Below are 20219 nucleotides of genomic sequence, written 5' to 3' on the forward strand. Positions count from 1 at the left end.
TAGGGGAAGAACAAAAAGGGAAAGGAAAAAAATGTGAGAGAATGAAAAGATGAAAATAAAGTGTTTGTAGATGGGGAGGGGAGGAGGGGGTGAAGGGAGGGCAGAGGTAAGGGGAAAAAAATGAGAATCAAGACTTGCCATGTAAAGGTACATGATCCCAACAATATGTGTAACTGTACTGTATCCCTAAATGTACCAATAAACTCAATAAAAAAAAAACAAAACAAAAAATAACAGGAGAAATAAAAATGTATTTACTTCAGTGACTGTTGTGAATATGAAATAAAGCAACATTTACAGAAAATATATAAAGGAAGGAAAAAAATGTCACATCACTCACCATCTCTCTATTTTGGTACTTGTCTTCTGGCTGATGCCAAGCATGTTTCTGTTCGTTGTATGTAGCATTCTTTCTTATACTTTTAAACCTCTAATAACACTTAGGCTTGCTTTTTTTTTTTGGTACTGGAGATTGAACTCTGGTCCTTGCACTTGCAAGGTAGGCCACCGAACCGCTGAGCTAAATCCCTGGCCCTGGCTTGCTTTATCTTAAAAACAAGATTTCTAAATTGAAAGAAGAGACATTAAAAGACTTTCTCAGAAACTTCCACTTTGGATCAAAATGGCTGAGTAGGGAATGGGTTCCACCTTCGTGAAACACATATTGTCAAAACATGACAAACACATGTTTGAAGATACTGGGTATTAGGTAAAGAAAGATACGATAAGTAGGTAGTGAGATGCACCTGTGATATCCTCAGCTTACTGTTCTGGACAGTTTCCAGAACATAGCTGTGAAGACCACCAAGGTGGGTCTTAAGGGGAATCTCTGAACTGAAGAATTGAGAATGTGGGAGAAGAAAGCAGCCACAGTTCACAGGTAAGAGGGACAGGAGAGAAGAGCATGGTGCAGAGGAGAGCACTGGAAATTTTCTAAGGGTTCTCTGGAAGCATCAGCTCAATGCACAAGAGGCATGCATGAGAGAAACTACCTTTGGCTGGGGAAAGAAGCACCAGAAAGTGTTAGAGGCATCAGAGCCAAGACCCACAGAGCAGGCCAGTGTCTGTTTATATAGCCAGGCTAGGGCATTTCAGGAGTCACAGGCATTTGCCTGAGTTCACAGAAGGTGTCTTGCTCTTGCAAGGGATAATTGTCCCAGACTGAGCACATTGTTGATTCCACATAGTAAATCTTAAAAGTTTTATCTGAACCAATCAAATCTATGTAGGACCAGAAGTCCTTCAAATTTTGGAAAATTTTAAAATATTTCCCTAGAATTTATCAGTTGAATATCCCTAATCTAAAAATCCAAAAATTTAAAATGTCCTGAAATTTGATTGTCACATCTGTACTCAAAAATTTCAGATTTTGGCATATTTTGGATTTCAGATTTTTGGACCACCAGTGTTTCCACGCAACTTAATTGAGTCCCAGAAAACAAGTCCTGGGATAAGTCCAAGAATATTAAAATATATAGCACTCTCAACATCTGAGCATTTTATTAAACATCACAAGCCTGTTAGGAAGGAAAGTAACACAAATTTATTCTTGGGGGCAAATGAGTCTGTTAAACTGATATACAGTGGTGCCTTGATTTACAAACTTAATTTGTTTTATGATGTTGGGGAAGATGGCTGTGGTCATATCTGTCTCCCAATGTGGAGTTTGTGAAAGGAAGCAAAATTTTGCCAATGCTATTGTTTGCAAACAGAAGTGTTCATGAACCAAGGTATTACTGTAGCTTTTTAAATTAGCAAATATAGATGAAAGAGTTTTTCTAACTGTACTTCACAATGCAAGTGAAAATATAAACAGTATTAAAGTGAAACCCTAGAGGGTGAAGCATAATATGTAAGAAAAAGAGACACTGGATGGGGTTAGCAACAAATTTGTATTTGCAGAAGAAAATATCAAGGAATGTGAGGACATAAGAATATAGGTAGCCATAAACAAAGAGCAGGAAAGGGGAAATTTGAAAAAAAGTGAACAAGGCATCAATGAGATTCGTGAAAACTCCAAGTAGTCTAAAAATATGTGCACTTGAAACTCCCAAAAGAGAGTGAGAAGTGGATGTGAATACAAAAATATATGAAAAATGACCCGAATTTGATGAGAAAGAGAAACCTATGGTTATAAAATTTCATTAAACTTAAAAAATAAAAAATGAAGAAAAGTATATAGAAGGATGATAGTAACCACATTAAGACCAGTGATAAAGGGAAAGCCATAAGAGTAGATGGAGAAAAAGGTTGGTTATGTACAAAAGAGCACAGAGAAGGCTGGCAGAAGACTTCTCATCACAAGCCATGGAAGCCAGGAGTCATGGAATCACACCTGGGGAAGACTGAATGGCAATTCTGTGGAAATACTTCCCTGAAATCAAAGCAAATTAAAGACAAACAAATGCAAAAAGAATTCACAAGTAACAGATTCTTGCCATACAAATGTTCAAAGAAGTCCTTCAGGCAGAGGAAAATGATACCACATGTACATGGTGATCTGCAGGAGGTCTCAGCACTGAGTGGTCTTGCCCCCCACCCCAGAAGGCATGTAGTCATGCCAGGAAACATCTGTGGTGGTCACAATTTGGGGACACCAGTGGCACCTAGTGGACAGAGGTCAGGAATGCTAAAGACTCTGGTAAGCACAGTCATGTGTCCTCCCAACATGCATAGCAACAGATCATCTGGCCCCAGATGGTAATGGGGTTAAGGTTGAAAATCAAGGATTTATAGAAAGGAATGTAGAACACTGCAAATGATGACTACATCAATAAATATATAGGATATAGGATGTTTTCCCTATCAGGATAATCTCTTTAAAAGGCAACTGATGGTTTAAATGAGATATTCGCTTTCCTCCCCGCTATTTCAACATAGGCAGTGTTGTGTACCCAACATATGAATGATGGTAGTAACATGAAATTACAGAGAAAAAAGGAAATATATTGTTTCTTACACTGACATACTATACTGTAACATTACTTGAGGTAAGTAGACTGTACTTGGTTATTGAAGAGATGTAGTATAAGCCCCAAAGCAACTACTGAATTAGCAAAACAGACTGTTATAGTTAGTAAGCCAACAATTACGATGAAAGCAGATCATAAAAAGTACTTGATCCATACATGGTCAGATAAACAGAAAAGGGACAAGGCTAACTAAAACCAAATAAATGATATAATTGAACAAAACCATATTAATGATTATATTAAATATGAATAGTTAAAAATTCCAAACAGGCAGAAATTATTGAATTGTATTTAAAAATTATACTGTACTTATAATAAATACATTTTAAATGAACAGACACAAATTATATAAAAAATAAGGATGCAAAAATATATGCCACACTAACACTAATTTTAAAATCTGGGTATCTTTATTGATATTAGATAGGCTCAATTTCAACATAAACAATATTATCAAAGATCACCATTTTACAATGGCAAAGTGATCAATTTATTACAAGGCATAAATATCCTAGACACTTATATCAATAATGACATAGCCCCACAAAAAAGCAAAGCAAAAAGAACTCGAAGCATAAAAGAAAAAATGGAAGAAATAGAAAATTTGCAGTTATAGTTGGAAATTCTGACACCCTTCTTTCAATTGCTAGAACAAGTAAAAACATAATGCATCCAAATATATAAGATTTGAGTAGTACTATCAACCATGTAGCTGTGATTAACATTTTCAGACACTCACATGCTTCAGTAAATTATAAAATATGCAAGCCATAAAAGGCATTTTATTAATCAAATATAAGAAAATGAAATTATAAATAAAAAATAGTAAGATCTCTGAAAATTTTCAATGATTTAGAAACTAATAAACACATTTATATGACTTGTGGATCAAAGAAGAAATACAAAAGGAATTAGAAATTATTCTGAACTATCTTCAAGTTGAAACACAAAATTTGTCAGAAGCAAAATTTGTCTCTGAAGCAAGACTTTGTGAAGTATTTACAATACTACATATCCACACTATAAAGAAATAAAGACATAATCTGATGACTTCAGCTCTCACCTTAAGAAAGTAGGAAAGAATAGTAAATTAAATTCAGTAAATGAAACAAATATTAAAATTGGCACAAGAATATATAAAATAGATAATAAGATCATAAGTTAATTCTTTGAGAATATCTATGAAATTTATCATTCTGTCCAGCATTCCATGTTTCTTCTAACATTTTAACTTCCGTTTTTTTTTTGTTTTTTTTTTTTCCTGGTACTGGGGATCAAACTCCAGTCCTTGCGCTTGTGAGGCAGGCAGCAGAACCACTGAGCTAAATCCTTGGCCCTATTTTTAACTTCTTTTAGTTTTAACATTTATATTGATGATCTTTTTAGATCTCTTTTATATTTTTATACGGTGTGATTCATAGATGTGAATCAAGGTTTTGTGGTTGTTGTTGTTTTCCCTCCATGCAAAAATCCACAGTACAAACTTCTGTTCTTCATACGGCAACATGAATAGAATCTAAAAATTGAGCCTGCGATTGGAAACCTATTGTAAGTCATATGTATGGTATAAGAATTTATGGAGAACTCTCAACTCAACAGAAACAAGAAGCTCAGAGGAACATATCAAAGATCTTTATAAACTCCGCAAAGTGTATGCATGGATAACAAGCCTGTATATAGATGCTTAGCATTGTTAACCACCAGAAAAATACATCTAAACTACAACAAAATAGTACTCTACAGTCATTGAGATGCCTGATAATAAAGACTGATCATCTCCAGTGTTGGCAAAGACTTAAGGGCTGAAAACCTCACATACTGTGGGTAAAATTTAAAACTCTAAAACAACTGTGAAAATAGTTTAACAGTTTACATTTTGAAAAGGTAAACATAAATACTACTACTACATGATCCAAGTATTCTACTCCTAAGTAAATGAAATGTAAGGTAAAATCTTGTACATGAATGATTGAACAGCCTCATTGGAAATAACCAAGTCCCTGTCAATAGGTGTATAGCTCCAGGAACCACAGTAGGGCTGTACAATCCTATATCACTCTGCAACAAAATGAATACACTATTGACATATTCTATAATATGAATAAATCTCAAAATAATTAACACTGAAAATTTTCAGACAAAAAGAAAACATATTTTAATATTTACTCATACAAAATGTTACAAAACAGAAAGAATTTATAGTAATAGGAAAAAAGGTTAGCTCTTTACTTGGAGATAGGTGGTAGGAAAAGTAAAGAGACAGTACAATAAAGCATAAGGAATTCTTGAGAATAATGGTTATGTATGTCCTATCAGTTGTGTTTTTATGGATGTGTACCTACACTTGTAAAAACATCAAAATTGCACAATCTAAATATATGCCATCAATTATATCTCCATGCAGTTCTGAAATATAACTTTCCAGTATTTTTAACATCTGTATAATAAGCCAAAGGGAGTAATTGTCATATTTTTTATCTTTTTTTAAAAGGCACATACTGTGAACTTAGTTAACTTAAATACCTTGTAAAATTATGAGATCAGTTTGGTACTCATTAAACATGAAAACCTGTGATTAAGGTATAAAGATTCACCTGGCAACTGTAATATATTCTCCTCCTGAAAGACTTGTATAAGGCCATTGTTTTTGTAATAAAGTTGAAGGATTCTCACTGGCTGAAGTTTCACATTTAAGTGTATTTCCTATAGAATTGTCTTATCATCTATGACCAACAATGCCTTAATAATGACAACCCACTTGCCTGTGGCTCTACCTAGGATTGGAATACCATCAGGTGGTAGCCTAGCTCAACTCCCTCAGTTTCAAATAGGAAATGTCCCAGAGACAGACAGGAAAGCCAGCTCTGCTAATTCTAAGGTCTCTTCCATTGGTTTACTTTTTCCCTATTTCCTCTCGACTTTAGTAAGTAATCTTACTAAACAAGTTTTTTCTATATCTGAATTTATAGTTAAGATGCCTGACAAGGGCCCAGTGCATGGTCAGCTCTTTTTCCTTTATGAGAAATAGAAACATGAACTTGTTCTGTGTGCACATTTTGTCAGATGCAATTTTAAATTGCCTAGTAATGTCTAAATATCTTATGGTTCCTTAAAATTAAATTTGAAATTTTCATAAAAGGGAAAGATACCAGACACCAAAGGAATACACACATTATATCTCTGGAGCATGAAAATAATACAAAAATTCTAAAGCTCCAAAAACATAGGAGGAAGATATACAAGAGTAATATATTCCTGTATTCTTTTTGGCTAAATACAGATTTCTAGGCTCAAAATCAAAGGCAATACCATATTCAGCGGTCCTGTAAAATTCCAGTCAGTCTGTTTCTTTCATGAGGTACAAGGTGTGTGATAACTGAAATGTGATCATCATTCCTTTTCATCCAGAGGGAATGGCTCTGGGACCCCTACAAACACAATAAAATACAAACTAAAAATGTTCAGTTGTTCAAGTCCCTACTATGCCCCTATAAAATGTTGCAGTATTTGCACATAACCTATATAATCCTCCCATTTGTTTTAATTATCTCCAATTTACTGATATGGAATTCCATGTAAATACTTTGGAAATATTGTTATAAGACTGTGCATGTTCAGTATGGATGCAACTTTTCTCCAAATATTTTGGATCCAGAGTTGGCTGCATCCATGGATATAGAAGCCATAGAAAGGGAAGACCAATCATACTGCTTGTCAAATACAGCTTGTGACTTAAAAAAATAATTCAATGAATGAAACCAGAAAAACAATTACTACTCATTTACTGCCTCTTATTCCTGGAAATTTAACTTATGCATGAGCTTATCTTCATTTTATATATTTTACTCAGAAAATGAGGACAATTAAAAATTTAAAAATCAATAAAATGTAAAACCAAAATAACATAAATACATTTTCACTAATATCCTGGAAGTCATTAAAGCAATTTATGTTTTTTGCATTCCATTAAACTTTCTAAAATTCTTCAGAATGATTTAAGTTCTGGGTCATAAAAAGAATTTACATTTTGTATTTATATGGGTGGCCTTTTCTATTTCTTCTTCAGAAATTACCAACCAAATACGTAAGCTTCTCATTCAGCATGAAGAACAATAGTGGATAAGATGACCTACAGACCAGATACACCCTGGTCAACAGGAAGCAATGGCAAAATGTACTTCAGGAAGATTTTGCTTGATGTCTAGGGCTACATCGGACATGGCCCTTAAGCTTGAGCTCTTACGGGGAACACAACCCCAGACACAGCAGTGTGATGGAACACAGAAGAATTGGAGGTCATGGGTGAAGGAGTGAGCCCAGCCTCTTGCATTAACCTGGAGGATTCTGTTAGATCTTGGTTTTTATGCAACAGGAGATTGGAAGAAATGACTGGGAAGTTAGACACTGTTTTAAAATGCCATGTATTAGGGACAGAGGATGCTTTAGCATGGGAGGAAAGGCAGGACCACAGATGCCAAGTGGTCAGAATGGGGTGACTCGGGGATTCAGAAAGAGCCAAACTCAGGGACAGCTGGGTGCCCACACCAGAGTGGATGGAAGGGTCTGAAAGTAAAACCCCCAAAATGCTAGAGAAGAATCCTGCTATGGTAAGCTATGATGGAAATCCTCCTTGGTGGAAGCCAGATCTGTGCTGCACTCATACCCAGCAGTGGAGTTGCTGTGGCAGACCCCAGAGAAAGGAGCCCAGGAGAAAAGGGATCAGCACCAGAACCAGAGCCTTGCCAGAGCTCATTCTGTCCATGGGAGGTTGGGAACAGGTGGCTGATTTAATCACTGCAGAGAGGGAAAGTCTGAAAAATCAAGGAGGGAGGCTTACTTCCAAAGAGGTGTGGACTGAGGAAATGTTTGCAAAGTGAGTGAAATTCTGTTGACCCAAACAAGAGGGGGAAGCAAAGAGGAGAAAGAGAGACAGGAAGTGTTGTGCAAAGAGAACAGGAAATAGATGATGCTTTTCATGTGGGAGAAGGAACATATAAAAGCTTTCAGATATAGCAAGTTACAATTTCTACAAATGCAAGCTTTGGAGAATATAACACAGCAGGAAAATGAAAGAGAAAGAAGAAGCAGAACTGACAGAAGCAGAAATTAAAGGGTTCAGCAGTGATTAAGGAGAAGGAGAAGTTCACAAAGAAAACAAAATGGTGATGCAGAGAGATTAAGGCAATGCTGGGGGAAGAGACCTGTGGCTATTCTTCCCTGTGGCCTTAGGGTACAGAAAAACATTAAATTTGAACTAAAAACTTGGGAAAAATAAAGGCTAAACTCTTGAATTACAATAGAAATCTAATGCCACTAATTCTGGGACCAGGTCTTCAGAACTGATTCTAAGCCCTGGGTGTTGAATTTACAAAGTAGCCACCGAACAAGAGAATTGTGATGGTGGGTAAGGTAAGGACAGGCTGAGCAAGGCTGCACTTTTAATCTCTACTTTACAAGGTTGATTCTTTTTCATCTAGGTCTTATTTTCAGGGAAACATAGTCTTTTTTCTCCTTGAAGACAAGGAAAGGATAGAATGAGAATGACAATATGTTTAAATATCTATCTTTTCAAAGAGAAAGAAGTGTTTTGATCTTTACCGTCAGGCACTTGCTCCTCAGTTACACATTTCTGAACAGGCAGGATTTTTGCCCAAGCTCAACAAATTAATAAATGGATCTCATTGGCAAACCATCTGGAAAGGAATCTCACAAACTGAAAAATGTGCTTGTGAGATCTGCTACCTTGAACATCATTATAAAGTGGTTTAAATCATGAGTCCATCAGTAAGACAATATAAATCTTGTAAATGTATATACAATTGCATGCCATCAAAGAAAAAGATGGGAAAGAAAAATATGGTAAAAATGAACAGCCAGGCATGATGGAGTACATCTGTAATCCCAGAACTCTGGGAGGCTGAGGCAGGAGGATGGCAAATTCAAGCCCAGTCTGAGAAGCTTAGTGACTGAGATCTTATATCAAAATAAATAAATAAAGGAGGGCTGGGGATGTATCTCAGTCCCTGGATTCAATCACCAGTACCAGAAAAAAATGGTGGTATAGAATCCCCCAAAATGGCTAGGTACATACTAGCCAAATACAGAAAACAAAAGACAAGGAGGAAATCTTAAAAGTAGACAGAAAAGAGAGAAAGCATGCTTTAGTATGAATGATTACAATATCAGACAGTGTGAATAATTTTAGATAAAATGAGATCTGAAATTAGAATACAGGCCATGTAAAGGGCTTCTTTGTTTTTCTTTGTTTTATAAACATTTAGTCAGTGTATATTTATACCCTGAACTTTTTCTGTACCTCTGAGATCTATGTTCATGCTTGGTACAAAGACATCATATAACAATTGCTGACTATGTGAAAACATACTTTTCCCCAGGGGATTGCCTTAAAAGTTAAAAGATGATATATGCATATTCCTTCCACACCCCTTCCTCAATTTATAAAAGAGAAACCAAATCAGGTCCCATTTTTTTTTTCCTGCTACTTTCTCCTTACAGGATGTTAGCATATTATCATCCATCTCACAGGGAAACCCATATTTCTAAGGAATGTGCCTGAATCTCTGGGGCCTGCTCCAGAGGAGCTGACCATCTAAAAGTTACTATAGAAAAATTATAAAAAGCTATTACAGAAAATCTTGAACAGTTTGGGCCACGTTCATGAAAAAAGTTAGAGAGACATTGTCCCACATCCTGGTTTGTATGCTCAAAATTAAAGCAACATGTGTCCCCAAATACAATGCCCAAAAAGGATTAGCTTCCTGAATGAATCCAATGATGAAGGTCTCATAAAATTTGGGACTCCAAAATTAGTCAATCTGCCCAAGTTGTCACTGATACAGCTGGGTCTCCAAGCCCAGGATTCGCACAGTGACTTCTGCTGTTGCAGAGATAAAGAACTGATCATCTTGGCCTGCTAAAGATAATATAGACCATCAAGTTATGGCTTGGAAGTTTCTCTTTCAGAAAAACTCAAAGCAAATAGACTCAACTCAAGCCTTTTCTTTGTCTTCAAGACAGAGGCTGAAAGAAGAATCTTCCTTTAGTGGAGTTATCTTGTGTGGGGTGTCTTTGTGTTCTGCCCAGGTCAGGATAGTCCTATAAAACTGAAATTGTACAAGCTTATGTCTTCTGTATTTTATGTTGCTTTGCAAAACCCAAACCTATATCCTTTGCTCAAGACCAAGTTTCCAGCAGACAACTACAATTTAGGGAGTGCATCAGACCCTAGCCAGCACCCTATGCTTAGGTCATCTTCAACTCTTTGGAGAACAGCCCTGGCTGGTGACTAGCACTGGATGAAGACTAGTCACAGTGCCCAGCACCAAATCAACACAACCTAGATAGGACCACTTGATTCCACAAGAAAATCATTCCACAAGAAAATCTTTCATCCCCCACCTCTATGATGACCATGATGCCTGGAGTTTTCTTTTCAGGAGGAGCAACACCTGCCTGCATCACAGGTGATAGTGTGGTTGATCACCTCTATGGCCCTCAGCAGATGGCTGATTGTCCCATGCGCAGGAGCAAAGAAGCTACAGCAAGGATCTTGTGTTCCTCAGTTTTGGATTTCAATATTTGTGAATGAGCCCAGGGGTAAGTAACATATGACTGGATTCACTCATCGAGTAATCATCTTGCTCGCCAAGATCTGTCTACACAAGAACAAATCATAATGACTTGGCAAGTTTAAATTGTGTCAGCAGAAACCAGTGGATAAATGAGATGAGACAAAGGGAGCCCAGCTGGGACATTTTCAGTAGTGGTCACAGCTTTTCTTCTCGGGTAAGTCTCCCAAGGTGACTTTCCAAGCAACAGGTGAAGTGGAAACAAGCTGCTTTCAAATACCAAAGAAAATTAACCAATATTAGTGGGTTTTATTCTTTTAAATGTAGCCAGTGTGGTCACCCATGCCTGTAATACCAACACTCTGGGAGGCTGAGGTAGGACGACCTCAAGTTTGAGCTGAGCAACTGAGAGAGACCTTGTCTCAAAACTTTAAAAATGGCTGGGTATGTAGTTCCATGTAAAGGCCCTGGGTTCAATCCCTGGAAAAAAGTTGTAACCTAAATATTTTGTGAACTGTTTAGTACTTTGCAGACTGTCAACACCATGCTGCCTTCCTGTCCCTTACACTCACACAAAACACCCAGGTGTACCATCTCCCATCACATCACTCTGCAAGATTGCTCTCTCACAGCAGTAACCTCCAAGATGAACTGTCAATGCTGAAGGAAAACGATTTCCTTTGGAAAAGGAATTAACCTCTTTTGCTCTGAGTTAATGTCCAGCCATGGGCTCCCTTTCAGCAACAGGAGCCACTATGAACTTTAAAGCAGGAAGAAAGGAACGCTGCAATCAGGACTGCATTCGAGGCTGAAAGTAACATCTAATCTCTTACTGAGGTTCTCAGTTCTTGGAAGTTAGCAAGTGTTCACACGTGTTCAGTGAATACTTGATGGTCACAGTTTACTGAATGAATGTGACTCAGTGAACCAGGAATTGGCTGGACACTCGACACACGCACAGGGTTACCTTACTCATGACCAACAGATACTGCAGTAGTTAACACATTGTTGGTATGCATTCCAATCCTTCCCAGAAAGTTTTATGGGTGTCAGTACCCTGCAGTCCAATTCTGCCAAAAAGCCACTTTAACACTGGAGCCGAAGGCAATTTTTAAGAGAAATTACCGAATGATCTTCTGAACTCCATAGACATCTCCACTACATAATCACTGATGTGTGAAACTTTATTATTTTTAATTTAAAATCTTACAATGTCAGCTACTAGGTATTATAAAGACATTTCCTATGAATATTAAATAAAGTAAATGTGAAACATGTAACTACCAGAATGACAGTTAATGAGAACAGAGATCAGAGATGACTTACTGATTCAAATATTTCATCCAGATCTAAAAAGGGGAGAAAATGCTTGATAGTACTCAGTTGTAATAAAACTACTCAGCCCTAAATGCTCATCACACATAAAAAGCCAGTAATTTCTTTATCCATCCACCAAATCCAATGTCATCAATTCCTCCAAACCCCAACAAATAGATATGAATGGCAGCAATTTTCTAATTCACTAGTAAACATGCACATAAAACGCATATGCAAAAATAAGTGTGGTGAAGGAGATTCAGGCTGCACACCAACTACTAAGCTCCAAAGTACTTGCTAACTTTCAGATTTTAAAAATTACAAACACTATAGAACATTTTTAAAGCATATTGATGCATGTGTCACTGGGTGGCTTTCCTGTGTAACCCAGGTAAGCAACTTCCTTGCAACCAACCACATCCAAAGTGGAACCACAGGTAGATGGAGAGGAGCCCTGGGCTCGGGCTTGTCCTGCGCCACTCGCAGGGTGGTGTGGGAAGCACGGACATCGGTGGGTTCTCTCCTTTTGGACGTGGAGTAAGGGTTTCTGACCCTGTCCCTGAACCTTCTGGCTACTGGAGAGGATATGCGTGGATTGCTCGGGCCACTCATAGACCACCTTTCTCTGAACCTCGCTGATTTCCTGGAAGTAATTCCAGACACGCGTGGACCCATTAAAGTTAATGAAGCGCTCCTCACGGACGCCAAGGGGAGCGGCGCCTGCGGGATCCTAGGAAGCCTCCTCCTCAGCAAGCTGGCCCAGGGGTCTGAGCGGGGGACAGGTTCCTCCCACTGCAGAGCTCTCTGCCCCAAAAACCGGCCTGCAGGGGAGCGGCTGCGCCCCCTGGATCAGCGCGAAGCCCTGTAGCTTTTCCAGCCCCCAGGTAGCTCAAGACAGGCGCACGTGGGTTTGGGGTCTCACAGACCACCCCTCTGGAAGCAAAGGACCTAGCCAGGGCTGGGGAGGGACCGGCTGCTGCCCCGGGCACAAATCATACACCAGTCCGAGTCGCCCCTGTCTGTCGTGGGTCCCTTACCTTGTGAGCTTTCCCAGGGGGACACCTGACGTTATTGGAGGCTCCCGCTGTTTGATTCATGACCACACGAAGTTGGAGGCTCTGGATCCTCTAGCGGTGAAACTTGCTTGGCGCGGGGAGGTGGCTGCCGCGATGTGCGCCCCCGGGGAGGTGCGAGGGGTCCTCAGCGGTCAGCGCGAACCCTGCAGCGCGAGCGAGAGGGGCGCTTCCCGCTGCGGGTCTCTGCAGGGTTCCTCTCCCAGGGACGCTGAGATCAGCAGCCAGGGGAGGAGTCGCGGCTGCTTGGACCCCGAAGGGACCCGAGCTGGCGCCTGGGCTTTCGAGGGCGTCCAGCCCAGTGCTGTCTTCCAGGGAGCCGGTCCAGGGCTCAAGCCCAGAAGCTGGGCAAATCCAGAAGGAGATCGGAGGAGGGTTGAGGAGGTGTGTGCGGAGCCGGGATGTAGGACTGGGCTCTTCCCTGCGCAAGGGGTAGGAACCCGCGGGGCTCGGAGCTGCGCTCACTACAGCGGGCGCTGGGCTCCTGCTTCGACCCCTCCACACCCGCAGGAGCGTGGATTGGAGCGGGAAGCAGTGTGGATCCCGGCTCCTCCCGCCTCGCCGGGCTGGATTAAGGAGGGCAATTTATAGGGGCTGGAGCCGGCTCCTGCCTGAAGCTCGAGCTCGGGGCTTCAGTCGCCAAACCTCGGGACGGTCGAGAGGTGGCATGCGCGGCTCTGCCAGGAGCTGCCTCACAGGCAAGGAGAGAAAGTGGAGGGGCGGAGGAGGAGCTGGGATGTTCTGGGGTTATCAACTGGGCCCCACAGGCTGCCGCTAAGGGAGGGAGCTGTCTGGAAATTGGGGTGCTCTGGAATCGCGGTGACTTCTTTAGGGGCTGCCCCATCTTCTGACCTGGGCCACATAGTTTCTGCAGCTCCCTGAGCTCCCCACCACCATCCCCCGTTTTATAATCTCTTTTTCTCCTGGCACATCTGAAGTCTTGATCTCATTAGGCGGCGCTTGGACACAGGTGGGAGGAATTAAGAAAACAAATCAGGAAAGAGCGAGTACTTTATGCAGACTGGATTGCAGCATTTGAACTTCACGACTCTGAACAGCCTAGCTGAGCATGTTAGGTTAGGGTACAGCGTATGAGTGAGCAAAAAGTTAATTTTTTCTTTCTAGAGTTTTTCTAGGCAGAGATTCTGAGTTTGGATGGGTTGAATGGAAAATCAAGACACACAATTCAATTTTTATGCCCCAACCCTATATCCTATATTAGCTTTGCTGGGTATAAAGTGCAGGAAGGAGTTGACTCATGGCTGAGGACCGGAGGTACCCTGGCCAGTGCAGGGCCAGAGCTTGGGGATGAAAGCATATCCTATAGGGCACCCTTTCAATAGTAAAAACGAGATTTCTTCTAATTCTTCAGGTATTTCCTGATGCCCATATTAATCTCTTTACTGCTCTCAGTCCCAAGTTGGAGGAATGCCTGTTTTGTAAGATGAATGATTGGGTTTGGTCACCTTTACGCGCTGAAGTTCAAAGGCAACTACAAATTTCTACCATTGAAAATGAAGGCAGCAATGGGCATCTGAACACTGCAAAGGACAAAGTTTTGTTGTTGAGTCAGATGTTGGTTAGAAGGTTGACTTTACCACTTTCTATTGCCTGTCTTTGGGCAAGTTATTTCTCTCATTGATTCTTACATCTCTGAGGTAGATATTGTAGCTGTTACTTTCCAACTTACAAAACTGAGGCTCCAAAATATTGATGTATGGAAGGTTCTTGGCATAGGAGTGGTGCTCATAAATAGCAGGCATTGGTATTGCCAGCTGTCTGGAACAACTGTAACTTCCCATAAAGTCACAGTCCCTATCCATGGTTCACGTCTGCTCCAGTGCTCCAATTTGTGCAGTCACTAATGTATCTCCCCTCCCTTACTCTAGCTTATAAACTTCAAGGCACCAAGAGACAGGTGCTGGGGAATGATCTAGTCAAGCTAGAGGCTCACCATGTCCTCCAAGCTAGATGGTTCACCTATGTGCTGGATAGATAGTTTAATCAATCAAGCTTCAAAATTCTATAAAGAAAAAGATGAGGAAGATGCCACTGATGTTTGATCAACCATATGTCATTTACACAAAGATATGTTTGACTTTGGCCTAATCCATCCTTTTAGGAAAACAGTAACATTTTTTCCAATATATGAATAATTTCATTCCTAAAGATTCCTGCATAGTGGACTAGGGGCTTCACTCTCTTTTCCTTTTCCTCTGCTTTTTGCTGTGGTGTAATTTACATATAAGAAAATGAACCAATCTGTTTAGACATTTGCATACATTTGTATAACCCACACCCCTGTTAAGATGTATAACACCCTATCACCATCAGAGGAGGGGTGCTTCTGGCTTCTTCCTGATAATATCCCCATTAGCACCAATTATTTTGATTTTATTGCCCTGGTTTGGTTCTGCTTATCTAGAATTTTGTGTAAATGAGATCATACATGGTGACCTCCTTCATTGCAGTGTTTATGAGGTCCGTCATGTTTCCAATATTTCACCAGTGCATTCTATGAGTGCTGAGTAATATCCTGGTAGATGGATGTACCATGATTTATCTATACTCCGCTAATGACTACATGTGCTGGTTCTAGTTCTGGACTATTAGGAATCAAGCTGTTCTGGACATCTGTACACAAGGTTGGCTTGTGAGCCTGTGCTTTTTTTTTTCTTCATGTGTAAACCTAGGAGGGGAAATGGGTTCTAAGGTAGACAGATACAAGCCAAGCTTTTATTTGAGAAGTTTACAAGTCATTTTCCAAAATGTTTCTATCATTTTAAATTCCTTACTTAGCTATTACTACATAGAAAGTAATCTAAAAACATGGAAGATTTAAACAAGGCACATTTTATCTTCTCAGTTTGTGAAGGCCTGGGATCCAGGTGCAGTTTAGTTCTGTTCCCTGTCCCCAGGATCTCTGACTAGGCACCAGTGAAGTCACTGGCTGAGGCTCTGCTAGAAAAGGGTGCACATCAGCCGGTTGCAGGCTCCAATTCCTCAAAAGCTTTTCAGGGTAGGTCTCGGTCCTCAGCCAGAGCCTGGTAAGAATCTACTTTGTCTCCTTGCCAGGTGGTTCAGTTGATCAAGCCACACATTCCAGAGGAGCCAGATAAGCCGGGCGTGGTGGCACACGCCTGTAATCCCACACCCAGAAGACTGAGGCAGGAGGATCACTGTGAGTTTAAGACCAGCCTGAGCTACATAGTGAGTTCCAGGTCATTCTCAACTACAGAGTGAGACCCTGTCTCTAAAAACAAACAAAAAAACAAAAAACAGAGGAGCCAGATAAACTGTACACATGAGATGAGTCCATTTGCAGCCTGCTTGTGGAAGTGACAACCCAACACCTTTGATTGGGGCAAGTTGTGAGGTCCATCACATACTCAGAGAGTGGGAGTAGTAGGGGTCTGGGGTCATGAGGCACTACGTCATGGGCAGCCTGTCGTAGTCTATCCATCATAGGAAGTATATTCCCTTCCTGCCAAGAGCCCTGAAAGTCAGCCCACTGTAGCGTCTGCTTATAAGTCCAGAACTGTAGCATCCACCATCATTTCCCAATGTGGACAAGGCTCTGGGTATAGCTCTGGAGTAGAGCTCCCTCTGTCTCTAGCCTTGCCAAGCAAAGAGGTAAGGTGCTGTCCTCACACATTCAACACAGAGCAGGGGACAGGTGATAGGTGACAGCTGTAGGTGTGCCTGTTCAGAAGGAGGACAGCAGTATGGGAAGGGGTTACCACCACTCCTAGCAAATCTCAAACCCAGACAGTGGAGTCGGTTATTTCCTGGCCCAAAGTAGAATTTCTTGGGTTTCCCTACAGGGCTCTTTGGAAGGCAGCTTCTGTGTGTGGCCATCTCGAAGGAGCAGGGAGTGACACTCCACCTCCCTGAAGGCAGGGCATCTATGAAGTGTTTTGTTTTTTGGTATCTTTTCCATAGGAGATCTGCCTCTTCTTATGCATTTATTTGGTCAGTAATTCAGCAATATAGCCTGGACTTATGGATATTTTTCCTATACACTGACAAATAAACCAATACTACTATTATTTTTGCTAAAGTGATTCTTGTATTGATGATCAGGTGACCTTCAGTGGCTCCCGTGTACCTTTGTCATTTCTCCTTCCACACACAAGCATGTGTGTGTCTGTGTCTGTGTCGTCTGTGTCTGTGTGTGCTGAGTACATCTTCACTTTGTGGCAATAACAGGTGCTTCGGGTTCATCTTGTACACTTGTTGCCACTTGAATCTGACACTTCTCCAAGAAGCCCCAGTTCCTTTTATTGGGCAATGGTGTTAGAAGCCAATGCCTGGGCCCTAGTTATGCCCATTGCTCCTGGTAACTGTTGTTTCTGGTCCCCAAGATGATGCAGAAGGTATTTATATGATCCCATGTTATGGAAAGATAGCTATAAATACTCAAATGTTCAGCTGTCTGGGATTGTATGAATCCACATGTGAACTCACATTGATGTCTCTAGTTCTAATCCATTTCCACCTGGGTGACTCCAGCTGCCCCTCCTTGCTCATCTGCAAACTCGCACTCTGATAGTGAGAAATCTGGCAGCTGCCATCCATGGGCCATTTATTGATGGCTCAGTTTCAGTGCACACATATGAGGGACTCAGAAGGTTTAACTGTAAACTGATAGCAGCACCATTTACTGCAGTGTTACTAACTGCAGTACCGTTTGGTTTATTTTGATCCAGCCTTGTGAACTGGACTCATTTCTAAGGTCTTAAGTCAATCCCTTGCGCTCTCTCGCTCTCTCTCTCTCTCTCTCTCTCCATTTCATGCACTTGTAATAAAGTTAGTCTTTTTTAGCTTTTATTTGGTTTTTTTTTCTCATTGATTTTATTGGTACATTTTAGGTATACAGTACAGTTACATTCATCATTGGGATCTTGTACCTTTACATGACAGGTCTTGGTTCTCATTTTTTCCCCATAACCCTGCCCTCCCTTCACCCCTCCTCCCTTCCCTATTTACAAAGACTTTGTTTCCATTTTTTCATTTACTCATATATTTTTCTTTTCCCTTATTTCCTTTCTCCTACCCTTCCCACTTCCTCTACACCTTTAGCCCTTTCTTCCTATTTCACATTGTCAATTATATGATTTGGATCTTATTTACACTTTTAGTTTTTCACACCAGATAAACTATTCAGTATTTACACACGTGTCTTATTTGTGTCACTTAAGCACATGGCTTCAATATGCATCCATTTTCCTATGAATGACACTGCTGGATATCTTTCCAGACTGGTCTCAAATTCACAGTGATCCTCCTGCCTCAGCATCCTGAGTGCTGGGATTATAGGTGTGCACCACCACGCCCGGCTTCTGCTGTTGATTTTGAACTTCCATGTGTCCCTTCAGAGCAAGTCTGTCTTTCTGCTATAAGGCATTGTTCTGAAGCAGGAGCCCTGTTGGGGAGGCTGCTCATGTGTCCATGAGGGAAATGTACAATCTTTACGATACACCTTAGCCTTTTAGTGGGCCTGTGTTCCTTGGCTGAGACCTTCACGATTGTCTCTTAGTTTTATTTGCCTTCTTGGAAGGGAGAGGAAGGTCATTCATATTTACTTCCTATCCAGTGAGCCCTGTGTGGAGCTTTTGATCCTGCAGAATAATCAAACTGTGCACACATTTGTCAGCTTACAATTCCTGACTGTGCTTCTGGAATGCTCCTAAATCTAACAATGCCACCAGAAAACTTCTAGTAACTTGACACAGAGTATGAAAACTCTCTTCTTAGGACCTGAAACTGCTATGTGTGTCATTGCAGGTAGGAGTATTTCACTTGCTGAGTGTGTGGTTTTGGTTCATTTGGCACATTGTGCCATTGCTAAAGGCTAACTGATTACATTCTGAAGGCTACCTGTGAAGTAGTACCAGATTACCTTGGGTACACATTCCTCTCCAATCAGCAGCTGTTGTAGTCACCTTTTCCCTTAGGGTCCATTCTTCTCCCATAAGAGACGTGTCACTGTACCTATCACCTGCTCAAAAGAGTGCAGCCCACCTAGCTTCCTGCACACCTGGTTGCAGTGCCAGCTCAGCTTTATTGTATTTTATTTTCATTTTTGAGAATTAACTACCTGAATCTCATTTCTTTGCTTCAGGTCTGTTAAGTCTTCTCAATTGACAACCTGAGTAATTAACTTTTAGATAATCTCCTAATCATCCCATAAAGAAAGAAAGATGGGCTATTGGAATCTGTGGTGGGGATCAATAGGAGTAAGGGTAGCCCTTTGGCTGCAAAGATAAGATATGGTCCCCATGATATGGGACCTTGTTAGAAAGTCAGTCTAGAGAAGGGATGGAGCCACAGCATTTTTGCTATGTTTAAGCATCCACACATGGCAAGTTCTGATTGTGCTGTGTCTGGAAGATCATTCTAGATGACCCTGAAGTGGGAGGAAGGAGCCCCAGGAAAGGCCAAGTGGACCCCTCCATTGCCACTGTTTGCCTGGCTCTTGCAGCAGACTCTCTTGGTGTCCTTCCCAAATCTTCTTGGCATGGCATAGGCTGGGCATGGTGGTGCATGCCTGTAATCCCAGCACTCAGGAGGCTGAGGCAGGAGGGTTGCTGTGAGTTTGAGACCAGCCTGGGCTACATAGTGCATTCCAGGTCAGTCTCAACTATACAGTGAGACCCTATCTCAAACAAACAAACAAACAAACAAACTCTGTAATCTGTAATCCCAGCACTCAGGAGGCTGAGGCAGGAGGGTTGCTGTGAGTTTGAGACCAGCCTGGGCTACATAGTGCATTCCAGGTCAGTCTCAACTATACAGTGAGACCCTATCTCAAACAAACAAACAAACAAACAAACAAATCTTCTTGTCATGGGCCATTTCTCTGCCTACTATCCTCACTCTGACTCGCACAATCCCCTGGGTTGGTGGTATGAGCTTTTCCTGCATTCTGTCTGGATGTGTGGTTGACAGGAAGTGCTTTAGAATCATGTTCCTATTGGCCACTCGAGATAGCTTAGCAGGTGAACAACCCAGCCCTCAGCTGAAGGTGAGATGACCTGGAGGCACATATTCTACTCTGACTTTCTGATCAGCCACTGTGCATGCCAGGAACTTGATAAAAGCCCACCCTCCATTGGCCTCCACTTCTTTCCCTTCATGGTATCCATGAGCCCTGGCAACTCCAACTACCAGCGGCACAAAACTTTCCCTGTACCACCTGCTTTGTACCAGGTCCCCTTCCTCCTCCTGGCCAGTTATGGATTTTGACTAAGTCCTCCCTGCCAGCC

At 41.1% G+C, this 20219-nt stretch overlaps 1 protein-coding gene across 2 annotated transcripts in view; it reads right to left on the reverse strand.

Annotated features, from left to right (window-relative positions):
* The window catches only part of Dpp6 (dipeptidyl peptidase like 6), an 851974-nt gene extending 838863 nt beyond the window's left edge, over window positions 1-13111 (reverse strand). The window contains exon 1 of one of the 2 annotated variants that reach the window (XM_033764445.1): window positions 12916-13111. In XM_033764445.1, the coding sequence (XP_033620336.1) occupies window positions 12916-12975 (60 nt within the window). In that variant the 5' untranslated portion in view covers window positions 12976-13111. The remainder of the gene's footprint in view (window positions 1-12915) is intronic. The other variant, XM_033764449.1, reaches the window with a different exon arrangement.
* Window positions 13112-20219: the final 7108 nt, after the last annotated feature.

This window comes from Fukomys damarensis, unplaced genomic scaffold, assembly GCF_012274545.1.
Source record: "Fukomys damarensis isolate Sample0158 unplaced genomic scaffold, DMR_v1.0_HiC HiC_scaffold_16, whole genome shotgun sequence".
NCBI classification, from domain to species: Eukaryota; Metazoa; Chordata; class Mammalia; order Rodentia; family Bathyergidae; genus Fukomys; species Fukomys damarensis.